Source organism: Pangasianodon hypophthalmus, chromosome 4 (assembly GCF_027358585.1).
Source record: "Pangasianodon hypophthalmus isolate fPanHyp1 chromosome 4, fPanHyp1.pri, whole genome shotgun sequence".
Classification (NCBI taxonomy): Eukaryota; Metazoa; Chordata; class Actinopteri; order Siluriformes; family Pangasiidae; genus Pangasianodon; species Pangasianodon hypophthalmus.
Genome location: NC_069713.1, coordinates 14,456,418 through 14,474,642, shown reverse-complemented (window position 1 = coordinate 14,474,642; position 18,225 = coordinate 14,456,418). Strand labels below are relative to the sequence as shown.

Genomic DNA, 18,225 nt, shown 5'->3' with positions numbered 1-18,225 from the left:
TTATACTTCTTTATGTCAGCAAAAGTTAAATATTTAGCACTCAAAAAAGGGAGGAAAATATGTAATTAAATCATAATATTCTACAGTTATAAAGATTCAGTACCAACTTGTAACATCAAATAAGCTGCGTTCTGTCATTATAATTAAAAACACTTCGAAAAAATCACAATTCACAATTATATCTAATCAAATATGCAGTAATGTATAAAAGATAAGTGAAGCCTTAAACTTTGTTTTCTGGTCTGTATTTTATGTGCAAGTGAGCTAAATACTAACTGAGACAAGTCAGACAGCAGGAACTGTTTTTGCTGATTACCATCATGGTTTATTGAGTGACCACTACTTAGTGCACAACTGTAACCAATGTTATGGGTTTAAAAAAAAAAAAACAGGGTAACTTTAACAGCTTTGTTTGATGACTGACAGAAATTGGGACCCACTTTCTGGCACTGTGGATAAATCTTTAATAAAAAAGTAACAATAAAAATGTAATTATAATTCACTTGGTCATTGGTAAAACTATTTATTATTACTTACCATTCAGTTCATTTCCTTTTCTTCATCATTCATTGTCACTGTTGCTTTATGATGGCATGATACCACTTTTTCTTTTCCGATACCGATACTGAAATCTTGAATATCAGCTGATGTCGGTACTCTGACGATTTTTTTTCTTTAAAAACTACTAAGCTTTAAAATGGTTTTTTTTTTTAAACTGAAGCACTTGAAAATATAGGAGAAATACATAGCTAAAAACACAACTTACACAAAACAAAAGCTTTCACATAAAAATCACTTTTAACTGATTGATTAATTGCTGTACGACACTATCAAGTACAAGACTATCATTTCACATTGTTTACATTTTCCATTCATGCCATTTTGTTTTGCATAAGCAGGTTCTGGCAGTCACCTGTGTGGAAACATTGTCATTATGGCTCTTTTCAAGGGCCCTTGAGGCCTGAGCTAAGCTCATATCCATTCCCTGTACAGCTACAGGGTATGGAGCAGTTTAGTTCATCTTTGAAATGGTGCCAAGACAATGTTTTCTTTTCGTGGTGTTTTTTAGTGCCAATATAGTGTGAGGTTTACTGTGTGTGTGGCTTTGTAATGTCTCAACATGACTGCTTTCATGCCTGGACTTTCCCCACTTTCTTTTTCATTTTTACAAGCAGTCTGCCTTTTTACCGTTGCTTTATAATAATAAACATCTATTCATGCTTAGAAAAATAAGACCTTTCCAAGATGTAATTTATCATAGATATTTGTGTCCTTTTTGATCTTGACAATATTTTTTAGCCTTTGTTGTTTTGTGATAAATGCGTTGCTAGGTCACTACAAAATACAAGCCTGGGCAACACAGACATCTGCCATCATGAGCTTTAAAGCGATAATCTTTCATTTCTAGTGAGTCACTTCTGCTGTCCCATGTATGTGTGTTTGCAGGGTGAAAGAGGTTTTCCAGGTCAATCAGGTCATCCAGGTGCACCAGGATTCCCTGGACCAGAAGGGCCAATTGGACCCCGTGGAGAGAAGGTCAGGGGTCAACTCGGTGTCAAATAATTTAATCAGTTATATGTTAACATTACTATTCCTTAGGATGCATTCACACTGTAGCAAAACAAAAGGTGTTGGCCTCATTGTAGTCATTTTACTAAAACAATCACGTTTAGCTGTCTAGAGTGAAGTGCATGCAGAGTTGTAGGTTAGAGCCGAACCCTGGTGAAAAAAAGGTTAAAGCATGCTGATTACACAGAAGTATTAGGACATCTTTTTTGCGTTTTTTTAAAGTAATTTCTAAATGTACTTAGAGTATGTCCCTCTGAATGTTCATACATCTTTTTTAATCCATGTATTTATATATATAATTGAATAAATTAAAATGTTAAACCAGTGTAGTTATTTTGGAAGTTATGTTTTTGGGGGATAGTTTCTATTGTGCTGCTTTCTGTCATTTTCACTTAGTTTGCCTGCAATTTGAATGTACCATTATTCATTTAGATAAAATATCATTTCTCTTCTATGAAACATATGATTCTATTTTTATCCACATTTTCCCCCAGGGTGATGATGGACCTCCAGGACCGCCTGGACTTAAAGGAATAAGAGTGAGACTGCTTAGACAACGATTCTCCTAAAAGTCAAAACTGGTTGTGTTTTCTGCTCATTAAGCTAACAGTGTCTTTTTACAGGGACCTCCTGGACTCCCTGGATTTGCAGGGACGCCAGGAATTCCAGTGAGTATTCCTGATATGATTAATAGTAACAATAAAGCACAAGAACGAAACAGCAACAGTACGATTCAAAGAGACTTTACAAGACAGAATGTGACAGTTAAAAGAGGCAAATAACACAACAAAACCATAGGGAAAAAGCAAACCGTTAAAACATATTTTCAAATCAAGAATTAGTAGCTTTAACTTTCAACACTTTTTTATTTTTCTTGGCAGAGCCTTTCATAACTGAAGAGTCCTATAAGAAAAGAGTCTTTTACCCATAGATTCAAGTTTACAGCAATGCATGTAATTGTATTTGAGAAAAGGGGTTTATGGGTAAGCTTAGTTCACAGAGGCATACAGATGAGTCAGTATGTAAAAAACTGTATGTAAGAGAAATGGCAATGCCTGTTAGCTCCAAGTCTGTACACTGCTCACATTTTTTCTTTGCTCATCTAACTCGTTGCGATTAAGCAAAAAAGCAATAGGTGACCAGTCATTTCTCACAGGAGTGCACAAGCGATAAGTGCCATGGCAACAGCGAAACAACTTCTACTTTCAGTTCTAATTTGTGTACAGATTAAAGAAAAATGGAAAAGAAAAATATAACTGCAAGTTTACAGATACAGCATGACAATACCTAGGACAATCACAGGATCTGTTGGTAAAGCAGACAAAATACCACTGTGTATAATTTCATGTTAAACATATCATTGTTTACACATACAATAATTATTATGTAATAACTTAAAAAAGCAGTAGCGACCGCTTCTAGGCCACAAGAGACAATCTGGGAACATCAGCAACTTGTCATATTTTGTTTAACCTACTCATATAATTATATAGTTTCTAATTATATAGAAATTAGAAACCATTTCAGCACTAATTAATAAATAATTTCATATAGTACATAACACCTGATGGCTGTGTAGTTTCTGTCCTCTGTCGGTAGCAGCAGTTCTGACTATGCGTGTCCTCCAATTTTTGATTGACAGGGTCTTCCGGGATTGGATGGGGCTCCAGGTCCAAAAGGAATTGCAGGCTGTAACGGAACAAAGGTGTGTATCAGGAACACAAATGGAACAGTCCTGATAAATGCTAATGCAGAATGTGTTTGAGCATTGGAGTTAAGATGGAAACTGCTTTAGACAGTAGAGTCAGTGAACACTGATAATTGTTTAAAGGTCAGGGTTGGGGTCAACATAAGATGATACTTATGAAATAATGATGCCTTCTGATTGTATAGTTGAGGAATAGTTTGGTTTATGCTTCCGAATCCAAAAAAAACAATAAACCCCCTTTTGTGGATTTTAAGTGTCACTGCCCCAAAAAAACGTTAATAACGTTTGATAATTTCCTCTATAGTTAAAAGTCACACAGAGTTATATTTGGCCTAAGCAGATATGATAAATTGACAAAGCTGAAAATTACTTAGTTGAGATACAAGTTATGAGAATTTTGTGCAGCATTTAAGATTTTGCTACTTTAGATAACTGTGGATCTGTTATTATATGTTTCTTTTTGTCATGGAAAACAATCTCTAAAACGTAGCCACATTTTCATATGCTATTGTTAGCTAAACCTAATGAAGATGATGTAGTCATTATATCAACGTGAATTAAAACATTTCTTTTTTTTTAACCTGGGAGATAATCATCATAGTTGTAGTATCATTATTTTACAAATTAGAATAGTCCAGTTGTCACGTAATGGAGGCGAAGACGGATGCAGTTGCAGGTAAACCAGCTTTATTGAAACACAGGTAAACAAATCCAAGACGAGAGGCAGTTTCAGTCTCAGGAAACAGGCAATAGTCAGAGTGAATCACGCTAGGCAGAAATGTGAAACTATAAACTAGAATCAGAGTCATAACCAGACAAGCAAACAAAGATAACAGGCTTGGTAATGTCAAGTGCACAGTGACAAACCTGAGCATTGCATTCAGGTTCTGAATGCAAGTCTCTTAAATAGTCTGTGTGTGTGTGTGTGTGTGTGTGCGTGTGTGTGTGGCTGATTGATACAAGGGTTTTCAATTAAAAGCTCTGTGACTGGGAGCGGCTCAGTGTGTGTGTGTGTGTGTGTGTGTGTGTGTGTGTGTGTTTTCTGGGGAATGTAGTCCGCAGCGGCCATGTTTGTAGGCCGCGGTGTCTGCTAGGAAGTGGAGTTCGCAGATTGAGATGACCTGACACCAGTTTGGGCAGTTTATTGAATACACATACTGAATGGATGTATAATGAATAGGAGCTTATGTTTATTTGTCGTGCGTTTGATCACAGGGTGACCGAGGATTCCCCGGAAGTCCAGGATTCCCTGGTATAGATGGTCCACGGGTAAGTGCTCTCTCCACACTCTGGACATGAGCGTTGTCAATAGTGGATATTATCCTAAACCATTATGTGATCTGAAATTCTTGTTTCTTTATTTGTGTCTCTCTCTTTCCTAGGGAACAACTGGTGAGCCAGGACAGAAGGCAAGTGTTTCTTCTGAACAAACTCCTGTACTATGCACAAAATAGCTACAACAGACCTTCCAACTTTTTAATGTGACATTATTTATTTTGTTTGTTAGTCATTTATGAAGTTACTGAAATCATCAAAATGAGCATACATAATGATCTAAGGATATACATATATGGATAAGTTAAAATATTTAACATTTAAATACATTAAAGTTTAGGTGAGACTAGGTGGACTTGGACTGCAATATACAGTGCATTTTTTTAAATAAAGATTTTCTATGAAATTGAAAATAATGGGGTATAGCCTCCTGCTTTCAGAAACTTGCCATTAATAGAGGAACAGATTATGTCCAGATAGCTGGGTTTGGGTTTATTACCTTTGGTACTACTCATACTCTGGGTATGCTTTATAATCTTACTCTCTCTCTTCTCTCTCTCTCTTTGCTTTGGCAGGGAGAGCCTGGTGAGGTTATCTCTACAGGAACTCACGGAACACCAGGAGGCCCAGGAAGCATCGGTCAGCCAGGCCCCAGAGTACGTCACTTTCCACATGTCAATTTATCAGACTGAATATTTATTTCTTCTGGATCACTGTGAAGATTAGGGCTCTGTATAAACTTCATGAAATCTCGTTCTATAGATATAGATTAAATAGATTTGTGTAAATATTTTACAGCAGTCTCGTGTGGGTAAGCTAGTATAAATGATTTGTATCTTATGAACTCCAGTGAACATCCTGTAACAAACCCACTTGTGTGTATGTTTGTGTAGGGAGATCCAGGACTGCCCGGGTTGCCAGGTCCTACTGGTCCTCCGGGTCCAAGAGGTTACGATGTATGTTGTTATTTTTCCAACCACTGACTGTATCATGTTTACTCTCTGACTATGCATCTTGTAAATGCACACTATGTAATGTATTTTAATTCTTTTTCTTAAATTCAGGGGCCACCAGGTACCCCTGGTCCACCAGGGCCAAAGGTAAGCTGTGTTTTTAATGCTAATCCGTGAGAATGTGTAATTCAGGCATACTCCGAATTAAAATATTTTTTCTGTGTCACTGTTTTTTCTTAGGGAAATATGGGGCTGAACTTCCAAGGGCCAAAAGGAGAGAAGGTATGGCAACAAGAGTCACTAGCACATAGTGTGAAAATACAGCATTGATATAAATCTAAACAAATTAGGATAGGTTTTGATAAGCACTTTTTGTGAGCTCACTGTATGTGTGTATGTGTGTATGTGTGTGTGTATAGGGTGAACCTGGGTTGCAGGGGCCTCCTGGGCCACCAGGGCAAGTCGACCAATTAATAGGTGAAACAGACGGCGTGATTCATCGAGGAGAGAAGGTACAGTAATTCTGATCTCCACTTTACTGTCATATCCAGCACAACAGAGCTTTTACCTGAAGTGTGGACATTTAAACAGTAGTATTACCATGAAGTGTAAACAGAAGAACACATGTGCAGATGTGGGTTTTATTAAAAATAATTGAAGCAGACAAAGTAGAAGGAGCCGGTAAGTATTGTAAAAAATCTTCTACAGTCAGAAGGTTATGCAACTGACAAACAGGCCACCACTAGGTAAGGCCTAACGGGGAATTAGCTAGTGATGTTATGCTGGGTACTGGAGCTTTGACGCATGGGTGGAGAAGGTAATTTACTTCCAGATGAAGATCAGTTGTTGTTTTCCTGTAATGACATCACCAACAATGACTTGAAGCTTTGTTCAGGGTTTACCTCAAGTTTGGCAGGCTGCTTCTGACCATGTACAAGCATATTCTATCTCAAATCCCCATTTAAAGTAACACTGTCACTGTTGCCACTGAAGCACAATAATCTTTTGTAGTTGTAATCTTACAGACATTATTACATTAGCAACATATACAAGCAACACAATTTAGGTGAAAATAATAGTATTATAAGCTCTGTCATCATAGATCTGCCCACATATAGTATTTAAACTTCATTTCTAGGCTACAATAAAAACAGCAACACTTGCAAGAATTCCTTCTTTGCATCGGCTTACGTCATCTAAAACGGTACACAGGCCTATATATTTTCTGGACCACTAGAGAGAATAAGACAATGAGACAGGCTCAGTAACTTTAAAAGACGGAACCTGGTTTCAGTGGATGCTGGTGAGTTTAACATATTTCAGGGTGGAGGGTGCTGCAAAATGCAAACAGGAATTCATAATCAGAAGTCTAGTAATTGGGAAGAGGGAAAAGTTTGCAGAGGGTTTTGTGACTGTTGTCAGCAAACATGGAGTTTGGGAGAAGATCTTGGGATCATAACAATACATACAGAATGCTTCGCAAAACTCTGACTGATGCCTCCTTGATTCCCTGATCCCACCTCATTCAGACTGTGACCCAGAAATTGACCAAGAGTCTACCATCTTTAAGGATGTAAATTTTAGGAGGAGTGAACAGCTACAGCTCTATTTTTCTTTATTGATTGAAAATATTTTCTGAAACTATCTCCTCTGTAGGATGGTGCTGCATATAAGGCATTAAATGTATTATTATTGTAGACCACTAGATGGTGCCACAGTAACTTTTCACATTGTCTTCTAGGTGGTATCAATAATACTTCTTTAATTTGCTTTTGATTGTTGTCATTTCGTTTCGTTCCGTTCTGTTTTATTATACAGTCCGTTCATTTATTATGTAATGATAAGCTAATATAAAGTATTAGCATTTAAATTGGAAGGGATCTAGAATACTGAAATTATGAGTGAGTTGGTGAGTCATGTAGTACTTTGGACATATTTATATTTGTCTCATGTTTAAGTTAATGTTAATTCTGTTCCCCATTTTATTTTAGGGTGACCGTGGACCACCTGGACCCCCTGGATATCCTGGCCCTCCTGGACCATCTGTATGTATTTAAACTTCTGCTATATGTTCCAGATTACATTACATGTATGTGTAGGTTGTGTGTACAGGTCTAGTTTTTACAACCTCAGTTTACTGTCCCTGCAAGTGCATATCTCTTTTGGTCATTTTGGTAAATTACATAGTTACACAGTGGAGCACTGTGTAACTATGTAATTTCCAATTTACCAATCTCTAATAGGACTGCTTTTGATTAACAGGGCCCAAGTGGCGGTCCGAAGGGAGAGAAGGGAGAGCCAGGAGAATCTGGAAAGAGGGTGAGGGTTGAACCACAATCACGGAGAGAAAGACAGTACAATCATATTAACAGCAGGTTAACTAAATGTTACTTATGCTTGTTATTCCTTTAGGGTAAACCTGGTAAAGATGGGGACCCTGGCCCTCCTGGACTTCAGGTGAGATTTCTGTGTTCATATGTGCACCTTGACGGGAACACACTGTGGTATGTGACTGTTAAATATCTGTTTGGTCTGCTTCTCTCTATCTCTCTCTCTCTCTCTCTCTCTCTCTTTCTCTCAGGGTGTCACAGGAGACCCTGGTGTACCTGGTCTTCCAGGAAGAGCAGGAGAAAGAGTAAGATTTCATAAAGCCACACATATATTTGTCTTAATGTTGACCGAGAAGTGTAAAGGTTCACACTTGTGATGAGGTCCTGCTTCTCATATTCTAGTTAGTGTGATTTTAGTGTCACTCTGTAGAGAAGGTAGAGTAACTAACCTCTCGTTCACTCATAGGGTGAGAAAGGAGAACGAGGACTACCTGGACCTCCAGGCGTGGTACGTCATATAATGTTTGTAATGTTGGGTTTTTTAGTGTTCTGTTTGTCAATGGAAATACAACAGATCTCATCTCCTTAATTCCTCATTTAGGTGACATCCCCATCCGAGAGCCGAGAAGGACCTAAAGGAGATCCTGGGCTTCCTGGAGCCCCTGGGAGGAAAGGAGAGCCAGGACTACCTGGTATGGCTTGCTAGAATTTTGTATTTCATGCAAAGTTTTAGACATAACAGTTCCTCAATGCTTCCTAAATGGGTTCTGGAATCTTTTGTCAGAAAAAACAAGGACTTTAGTGAAAAGTCAGATTCTCTAGGCAATGAAAAGGAGTAAAGTATCTAAAACCTCCGAAAACTGTACATCTAAAGCAGGAAATATCACCCATATTAAAATATTTGATATCATTTTGACTGAGCTGGACACCATTTACTTTACTCTTGTTTGCCAGTTTTGATGTGATTGTGATTGTCATGCATAGTAATTTGTTACCGTGCCATTTGTGCTTATTTCAAAATGGTGTTTAAGAGCAATGCCAGAAAAAAAAGATACTGGCCTATTTTAAATGCAACATTATAATAATTTTTATTCATTATCAGCATGATCAGGCTCAGTTGTATCCTGTCTCAAATATAAGTCTCTTTGGATAAAAGTGTCAACCTAATGAGTAAATGCAAATGCAATAAAATACCTACTACTTAAGACTTGAAACTTGACTCTTGACTTGGGCTTGCAAAAAAATGACTTGTGCATATCTCTCTGATGTACACAAATATATGATTATAATTTTTTTAATGAGTCTTTACCTGTTTAATGGTCATTCCCAGGTGTCCAAGGACCACCAGGTCAGCCAGGTCGTCCAGGTAAGGGCACTCAATATGCAGAAAATACATCTCTTGTCAGTTACAAAAAGAGTACTGTACTGTACTGTTTAGTCATTGTTCACTTTAACATAATGCAATAGGTACAGTATGTATCCACGAATATGCGTGTGTTCATAATGCTGTATTATATTCTAGGAATCGGAAGTCAAGGCCCACCTGGCCCCCCCGGATATCAAGGAGAGAGAGGACAGAAGGGAGATCAAGGATCGCCTGGAGTTTCTCTTCCAGGTTCTCCTGGCAGACCTGGACCACCAGGTTTACAAGGGCCTTCAGGACCTCCAGGACCTCCAGGAATATCCACCGGTGGTGAAAACTGCCTCCCAGGGCCTGCTGGACTTCCAGGCCTGAATGGGGAACCTGGTTACCCAGGAGAGATAGGCCAGAAAGGCAGGACCCTACTTAATATTAATAAAGAAGAAGAAAAAAAAATGCTTGCTGAACACTTTATACAAACTTTAAATGAGCTTTAGTTCATGTGTCTTTCATTTTGCAGGTGAAAAGGGGGACACGTGTGTGAATTGTTTCTCAAGTGGCAATCTCATCCCAGGACCACAGGGTCCACCTGGACCCCCAGGACCTGCAGGTATGCACCTTGTCATGTGCTTTGTTTGAAATACAGCATAGATTTTGTTTAAGTGCTCTATTTTTTTATTTCATTTGAGAGTCCATATTACGTACTGTATTTCAGTTTCAAACTTCCACATTGTGTAAAACGAGTTTGTACAATATTCCATAAATGTACCAATTTAATCTAGTGTACATTTTATAATAAGGTAATTTTCATGTATGAGCCAATTTAATACCATATAGGATTCTCCACCAAATTGGATATTTCTCTAGGTATGACGAGATTTAATTCTCTTTCAGGACTATATTTAAAGATGATTTGGTTAGAACATATATGTAAGAGTGTACATATACACTTTTAATACAACTTTTAGTCAGCTAGTGTTTTTTTAAATGAGTGTGATTCTGAGTTTGACATTTTGGCATCTCTATCACAGGCAGTCCTGGGCTCCCTGGTTTTAAAGGAGAGAGAGGACCCCCAGGCAGCCCTGGTTTTATGGGGCCACCAGTAAGTGTCTTCACTTCAGATCTTACAATTGTCCAAAAGTGCTGGGACAGATTATAAACCCTTCTGTAACCTTTTCTAGGGTTTACAAGGATCACAAGGTTCACCTGGACTACCTGGAGAGAAGGGTGACCCTGGTGAAGCAATTGCCCTTGATGCTATGAAGGGAGATAAAGGAGACACAGGATTCCCTGGCCCTCCAGGTCTGCCTGGCCGGGATGGAGCACCTGGTCGAAATGGAGCTCCTGGACCGCCTGGTCCCAAAGGTGCACCTGTGAGTATCTGTTGTAATAAATTGTCATTGAATCAACACTGTTTTTGTGCAAATTCAACAGATAACAGTGAGCTTTCAGGAATACACATGGTTTCTTAAAGTGGTTTCTAAATGATTGTGTGTGTCAGTTGTAATTGTAAGGCATACAGAGAATAGACATGTTTGTAGTTTGCATTATCTACTGATCTGGGTTTTGTGTAGTGTCTTGGACAGTTTTAAGTTTTTAGATTCACTGAAGAAACTGCTGTGTATTTGTAAGTTAATCTTAAAACTGAGATCGCGCTCCAAAAAGAAAAAAATTAACATGTATCTTAAATATATCTTTGCACTTGCCTATATAAATTTTCAACAGGCCAGTACTTGGATGTGTCTAATTGTGTTTGATATTGGACACGGCTTAGACTGGAGATGTTTGTTGAACCTAAGAAATTGTTTCTGTGCTTGTTCTTGCCAGGGTTCCCTAATGCTTAAAGGTGAACGTGGCCTTCCTGGAGATCCTGGTCTCCAAGGTCCTCCTGGAGACAGGGGCCCTCCTGGTTCCCCTGGATTTGGCCCACAGGGACCTCCTGGAGAGAAAGGATTCCAGGGTGTGTCAGGAAGGCAAGGACTTCCTGGACCTCCAGGTAAGATCACATACAAGGCACAGTCAATAAGATGGATTTGACCATCAAAATTTTAACTTGCTTTACTCTCACAATTGCATAATCTTAATTTTACACCTTGATGTCATCTGGTAGGTCAGAAAGGTGAACCAGGTCAGACTGTCTCTGAGAAAGGGGCACCTGGACCCAGAGGACGTGATGGAGACCCCGGTCTACCAGGAAATCCAGGTAAATAGGTAGAAATTTCACTCTCCTTGACCAGGTGAACCTTTGAACCAGTTAAATATAGTATTTTAAATTTAAAATGAAAATATACTTTAACATTCAAAATCTAATAATGCAGAGACACAGCCAAAGGGTGGGCTTTCGACTGTACAGTTATGGAATACATTATCCCTTAATAAATTTGTAGTAAAACTTTATTATTAAATATCGATTAAATAGAAGCAACTGCATGGTACAACTCACCAAACTTTAATCTGGTTCTGGATTTTTATCAGTTAATTTTGTTAAAATGTAGAGCATTACAGAGAAAGTTCATATATTCGTTATAAAGTTCATTCGTTATAAATAGTTTCAAAAAGTCATTCTGATTAAGGACCTGTTGCTGTTTGTGAGATTTGTCATTAGACAAAGTTTAAAATTAAATGCAAATGTAATTGCAATTTTTTTTCAATATATGCATTGACCCAGTGGTATTATAAGATTATTAATGAAATTGAATTAATATATTGCCCGCAGATAGAGAATTTAAGGATAGTCCAAAATCTTTTTGCATGTTTAAGAAAAATATCACAAACAAATATACTTTCAATAATGTTACAGAGTTTGGCTATCTGTGTTAATGAGATTCAATCTTCTAACTGTACAGGTGACCCAGGCCAACCTGGTTCCCCTGGTTTCCCAGGATTACCTGGCCAAAAAGGAGAACCTGGTCTCCCGGGTATAGGCTTGCCAGGCCCACCAGGTCCTAAAGGTAAACCCTAAAATCCCAGTAAACTGCTGCTGTAGTCAGTTAGGATGCATCTTATCTAGAAATCTGCAAACACATAAATGATAACAGAGAAACTTCAGCATTAACACTAATGAAAACATTTCTCAGGATTCCCAGGTATTGCGGGAAGTCCCGGCGGCCCTGGCAGGCTTGGACCTCCTGGTGTGGATGGACTACCCGGTGTACCTGGACTCCGTGGACCTAAGGTGAAAAGGACAGAAAAATCTCAAAACAGTGAAGCAAAATATATACATTTAGAGTTGTACATTTTAGAAGCAGTTCTAGTGGCTAAGAGAACAGTACTAATGATTTAGACAATAACAACACTCTAAGGTGAACATTTTTTTAGAGAACATTCTAAAAAAATACTAACTGTCATGAATGGTTAGTTGAGATCGATGCAATTGCAGTTAAGCGTATTATTAAAGAGCAGGCAGACAATCCAAAACGTGAATACAACTCGTGAACTGAAAACAGGCAGAGGTTAGGCAGTCTACAAACAACAAAGATCAAGCAATAGATGTTGATCTCTGGAGGGAGCTCTGCAGGGGAGGCTGCCTCGTCAGCCTCAGGCAGGAGCAGAACTTGGGAGGCCGTGCCTTCGGCCTTTAGTGTGAGCATGTCATGGGAGGCCATGCCGCTGGCCTTGGGCAGGAGCAGATCTTGGGAGGCTGTGTCGTTGGCCTCAGGCAGGAGCAGAACTTGGGAGGCCTCGTTGGCCACTGGAGGGAGCTCTGCAGGGAAGGCCGGCCCATGTTTGGCCGACAGGCTGGCCAGTAAATCACTGTCAGTATGCTGGTAAATCACTGTCAGAAGAGCTACGAATTCTGCCACGCTTCCACGGTCCCTGTGCTGACCTGAAGGGACAATAAGAACATTAGCCACTGACTCTCTTCGGGCATGGGGTTCACAGGCTTTCAAAATATAGTTGGCTCTGTACTAGGAATTCTTTCCAAAGGTCTTCAACGCCAGGGGGCCGGGGATACATGAAAGTCCACTGGTGGAAGTTTACCGATTCAAACGCTGGCATGGTGATCCCAGCGTTACACCCCTCTCCCTTTCCTGCTGCATCCATGGTGACGGTGAAGTTTTCTGTCATGAATGGTGAGCTGAGACAGATGCAATTGTGTCAAGTGTTTTATTGAAGAGTAGGCAGACAATCCAAATCATGAAAACAACTCGTGAACTGAAAACAGACAGAGGTCAGGCGATCTACAAACAACAAACAAAAGACTAGGCAATACAAAAAGTGTAAACGAGGAAACAAAACAATAACGAGAACCAGGGAATCAGAACACAGAAAAAAAGACACAGTAATGGGTAATGACAGAAGGGTAGGCGCTGATCAAAACTTCAAAGTACAAAGACACATGAGGGTTATAAATACACAAACTAACTAAGGGGCAAACACTAATAGGTGTGAGCAATAAGGACATGTGAGGGAGACAACCAATGACAAGACAGGGGTGGAGACAGGACATAAACTAAAACAAACACACGTGGCAAAGTAAACAAAATATGACAACACAGAAGCGTGCACTGTCACACTACGGGCAGCTTAAGCGCTTGGCGTGAGGGGGAAGTACCTGACACTAAGAGTGCATATGTGGGTGTATCCACAGGGCGCACCTGGTTATGGTATTCCTGGCCCTCAGGGGCCCCCAGGTTTACCTGGCAGTAAGGGCTTTCCCGGGCCTAAAGGTGATCCTGGATTCCCTGGAAATCCGGGTGCACCCGGTCGACCTGGTATTGATGGTCCTCCCGGCTATAAAGGTACAGTCCTAAACAGTCTACAAGTTATTCCAGTTGCAGTAGCATCAGCTTTATGCTTTTCTTGTAGTATGTAATGGTTTACATACAGTAAGACACAGCTCACTTTTTTCACAGGTGAGCCTGGTCTTCCTGGTCCTCCGGGTGCACGTGGCCCTCAAGGCCCCGCTGGTTTTGGTTTACCTGGACTACCTGGACCAGCAGGACCTCCTGGACCTATGGGCAATCCTGGTAAGTGTCCTGAGGTTTGAGACTTGTACAGCCTTTATACAGAGAGTGTGATATCTTTTGGTTAATGAATGAGCTGCTGTTGGTGTTCGTGGTCTGCATTTGTGAGAATGTTGCATTGCCTGTACAGGTTCCCCTGGTTTGAATGGTGAGAAAGGAGACCCTGGTTCCCCTGGACTGGATATTCCAGGCTTGCCTGGTGACCAGGGTAGCCCCGGATTGCCTGGACCACCTGGTTCTCCTGGCCCTCCTGGGAATCCTGGTAACCCTGGCCAAGATGGACTACCTGGATTCGCTGGTATATATATGGATTGCATCTAAAACATGTAGATACCCACTTTGTCTAATGCAGTATAACACTAAACTCTGAACCCTCATTTTCTGTCACCTACAACTGCAGGGCAAAAGGGAGAAATGGGTGTGATGGGTGCTCCAGGACCTGCTGGTAATCCTGGCAGCCCTGGTGTTCCAGGATTTCCTGGACCAAAAGGTATGCCTTATTTGACTGATGATCATTAAAAGCCATACTCTTGTTATAGGTTCAGAACTTACTTGTCTGCCCTTTTATAGGTGATAATGGTCAGTCAGGACTGCCAGGAATTCAAGGTGTGAATGGAGCAAAGGGAGATAAAGGTGAACCAGGTCTAAGAGGCCCTGCTGGTATCAGCATTCCTGGTGCCTTAGTAAAAGGAGCGAAGGGTGAACCAGGACCTCAAGGCAAGTGTCATTTGCTAATAATACTGTAAGAAATGATTGATGCTCTGCAAAAAAAGGAATATCCTAAAGTCAACATGCTAAAGCTGCATTATAATTAGGTCCCCTGTCCTCCTGTATGTGTACAGATCCTACTATGTTCAAATTCAAATAATTTGATGCATTTACATTTACATGTACATAGTTGATTAACCTGGCATCTGGAATTTCATGAGTAAGGATGTTAGTGTTTTTATACTGACAAGAGACATCTGTGTCTTATGCAGGAATTAGTGGAGTTTCAGGAGCGAAAGGTATTCCTGGCCTTCCAGGAGATCCAGGTATCCCTGGACAGGATGGACTTCCTGGGCCACCTGGACCCCCAGGTAAGTCAAGCACTTTAATACTTGTGCATTTTTTGATCCCAGATTAGTGTATAGATGTTTAAGGAAATAACTGCCTTGCAGGTCCCAAGGGAGATTCCGGAATTCCAGGAACAACAGGAGTCCCTGGTGCTCCAGGACAGAAAGGCAGCATGGGCGAGATGGGATTACCTGGTAAGGTTTGATGAAGGTTAAAAGGTTTCTCCATCAATGTTACTGATATAGTGAATCCAGACTAACTTAGTATCTTTTGGGATAGGCCCTCCTGGAGTTAAAGGAAGTCCAGGTCAGCCTGGGCGACCTGGACAGCCTGGATCTCCAGGAGCACCAGGATTCTCAGGACCAAAAGGAGACCCTGGAACACCAGGATTTGGGCAACCAGGAGCTCCAGGACCAAAGGTAATAACAGTATATTAATGGAGTGTCCAAACAATTAAACACTTTCAAATTGGCTGGATAGTTTGCATATGAGGCACATGTAAGTAGTGATTAAGCTGAGCAGAGCATGCTTTAACTGGCTCCTGTTGAACAGGGTGAACCTGGCTCTCCTGGTACCCCTGGAACTGCAGGGCCAAAAGGTCAACAGGGGCCCCCAGGAAGTTCAGGGATACCTGGGGGCCCTGGCCCAAAGGGTGATCCTGGCCTCCCAGGATTACAAGGTACAGTACTCCCAAATTGTATTACATCTATTCCTGTCAATAGTCAAACACTGTCAGAAGTCTTGTCTACTAAAACTATTTCATTGGTTTGTCTTATGATCCTTTTTTTCCTCTCTACTTCAAGAAAGATGACAAAACTGATATGTGCGCAGCATTGAAGCAAATGTCCGAATAATATTTGATTGTAATTAAAAATTTGATTGTAATTAAAATAAAATGAGAATAAATCTAACATTACAGTATTTATCATTCATTAATGTTAAACATTGCTGAAGCATGCAGTAATGTAAACATAAAAAGACTATTTAAAATATCACACTTTACGTTTGTATGGATTGCATTTTTTTGCTGCAGACTAATTTGTTTGCATTTTAGAAAGGATTCACCATAATTCGTTAAATATTATGCAGGAACGCAAAAGTTTGTCAAGCTTTTTTGACAAACAGGTTCCACAGAACAGGGCTTGCATAACTATTTTTGTTTTGCAAAGTGTCTGCAAATTTCCAGAATGATTGGGGCTAACATTGTACATAACTAAAGTGGGCGGACTAGGATTTAATATTAAAGTTTTGTAAAAGGGCTTAAAATATTAAACCCTTTGTAAAATGTTATTGTAGACTAAATTAAATATGGAAGATAAAAATTAATTGTTATATTTTAACATTTTTACCTGAATTATAGGTAGCTTCTCTGCTAACACGGCACCTTGCTAACACAAGGGCACAAATATCCTACAAATTATCGCATTCTGTATGATGGGAGCTGTAACATTTAATGCTTGTTTTCTTTGGCTATATACCTATCCTCAAATATTGGCCTGATATATCAGTCAGATGATTTATTGCTTCGTTTATTACTTAATGAAATACTGGAATGCTCTTGTTGGCTTTAGGTGCACCTGGCGCTACTGGTCCTAAGGGTCTGGATGGAGTCCCAGGTGCCCCTGGTCTAGCAGGATCACCTGGAAGGCCAGGAACCCCTGGCCAACCTGGTTTGCCAGGTGCACCTGGAGACAAGGGTCAAGCTGGTCGTGATGGTATTCCTGGACCAGCAGGATTGAAGGGAGAGCCAGGTAAGTATGGTTGAATGCTAATGCATGTGTTCTGTTTATCACATCCTTGGTTAAATAGCTAATGCACAAACAGTAAAGATATTTGGAATACACAACAGCAAATGTATACTCTAAGGCATTTCTCTGTGTTTTATTTGTATAGGTATACCAGGTTATGGACTCCCAGGTCCTCCAGGCATTCCTGGAATGCCAGGTAAAGTGTTTCACATCACACAAAATAAAAGCAATTTATTTTTCAAATGGACTATTTATTTATTCATTCATTTATTTATTTGGATTTCTCTCTCTCAAGAGATTTAAACCAACTTAGAGATATAATCTGTACCAAATAAAAACTCTTTCTTTACCATATAATGTAGGTCAGAAAGGAGACCCTGGCCTTCCTGGCCAGCCTGGCAGCCCTGGTTTCCCTGGACCAAAGGGTGATATAGGATCCGCTGGTGCAACAGGCAGCCCTGGTTCTCAAGGGCCCCCTGGTCCTCCGGGTCAGTCCATTCAAGGTCCTAAAGGCTTCCAGGGTCCCCCTGGACCACCAGGAAGAGGAGGTAGGTTGGCCCTTATCTCATACACATCATAGTGGCTGACCCTGTTCCATGAGATTGTGTACTTTGCACAGTGTAAATTCAGCCCTACCTTAATAAACTTGGTTCTAATATTAAGATATTTCTTGTTCGAATCCCAGCAATTTCACAGCCATCTGTGACAGAGAGTCCAAGAGAGCAAAATTGGCTGTGCTCTCAGGGTAGGAGGGATGGGCATTACTCTGTCCTTTCAATCAGGGAGACACTAGCCAATCCTCGGCATCTGTGAACTCATGTATTTTGAAGTGACAGTTAGCTTTTTCCTTTGTGTTTTCAGTTGCTCTGTGATACAGCATTAGCAGCAGTTTGAAAAGATATGCAGGCTGGCTTCACAGATTTCAGAGGAAGCATGTGCTAGTTTTCATCCTCTCCACTTGATAGTTGTGATGTGATGTGAGGGTGTGATGTGATACCTAGTGGGAGGAATTTGTTAAACTGACCAAATTGGATGAAAATGGATAAAAATCCAAAAATGATGCTCATGAAAAGCTTAATGAACCAGCTCTGGTGTTTTAGATTATATATATTGCAGGATATCACATCTCCAGGAACAGGGTTATGCTTTTCATTGGTCAGATCTACTGTCTCGCTCTACCAGATCTCCAAGTGATACACCTGAGAATAATTTAAATATCAACTCTTTTAAACACTAGAAAGAACCAGACAGTAGAGAGG

General features: G+C 40.1%; 1 protein-coding gene across 1 annotated transcript in view; it reads left to right on the top strand.

Annotated features, from left to right (window-relative positions):
• Positions 1–18,225, top strand: part of col4a5 (collagen, type IV, alpha 5 (Alport syndrome)) — a 51,168-nt gene that overhangs the window by 20,405 nt on the left and 12,538 nt on the right. Inside the window, exons 3-40 of the mRNA XM_026936327.3 lie at positions 1,447–1,536; positions 2,064–2,108; positions 2,193–2,237; positions 3,212–3,274; positions 4,493–4,546; positions 4,660–4,686; positions 5,128–5,208; positions 5,446–5,508; positions 5,617–5,652; positions 5,746–5,787; positions 5,925–6,017; positions 7,497–7,550; positions 7,768–7,824; positions 7,918–7,962; positions 8,087–8,140; positions 8,302–8,343; positions 8,437–8,527; positions 9,166–9,201; positions 9,358–9,609; positions 9,716–9,805; positions 10,227–10,297; positions 10,377–10,568; positions 11,023–11,191; positions 11,306–11,398; positions 12,042–12,146; positions 12,273–12,370; positions 13,787–13,937; positions 14,052–14,165; positions 14,293–14,460; positions 14,563–14,652; positions 14,733–14,879; positions 15,143–15,241; positions 15,323–15,412; positions 15,498–15,637; positions 15,771–15,897; positions 16,790–16,969; positions 17,112–17,162; positions 17,329–17,514. Of these exons, the coding sequence (XP_026792128.1) occupies positions 1,447–1,536; positions 2,064–2,108; positions 2,193–2,237; positions 3,212–3,274; positions 4,493–4,546; positions 4,660–4,686; positions 5,128–5,208; positions 5,446–5,508; positions 5,617–5,652; positions 5,746–5,787; positions 5,925–6,017; positions 7,497–7,550; positions 7,768–7,824; positions 7,918–7,962; positions 8,087–8,140; positions 8,302–8,343; positions 8,437–8,527; positions 9,166–9,201; positions 9,358–9,609; positions 9,716–9,805; positions 10,227–10,297; positions 10,377–10,568; positions 11,023–11,191; positions 11,306–11,398; positions 12,042–12,146; positions 12,273–12,370; positions 13,787–13,937; positions 14,052–14,165; positions 14,293–14,460; positions 14,563–14,652; positions 14,733–14,879; positions 15,143–15,241; positions 15,323–15,412; positions 15,498–15,637; positions 15,771–15,897; positions 16,790–16,969; positions 17,112–17,162; positions 17,329–17,514 (3,631 nt within the window). The remainder of the gene's footprint in view (positions 1–1,446; positions 1,537–2,063; positions 2,109–2,192; positions 2,238–3,211; positions 3,275–4,492; positions 4,547–4,659; positions 4,687–5,127; positions 5,209–5,445; positions 5,509–5,616; positions 5,653–5,745; positions 5,788–5,924; positions 6,018–7,496; positions 7,551–7,767; positions 7,825–7,917; positions 7,963–8,086; positions 8,141–8,301; positions 8,344–8,436; positions 8,528–9,165; positions 9,202–9,357; positions 9,610–9,715; positions 9,806–10,226; positions 10,298–10,376; positions 10,569–11,022; positions 11,192–11,305; positions 11,399–12,041; positions 12,147–12,272; positions 12,371–13,786; positions 13,938–14,051; positions 14,166–14,292; positions 14,461–14,562; positions 14,653–14,732; positions 14,880–15,142; positions 15,242–15,322; positions 15,413–15,497; positions 15,638–15,770; positions 15,898–16,789; positions 16,970–17,111; positions 17,163–17,328; positions 17,515–18,225) is intronic.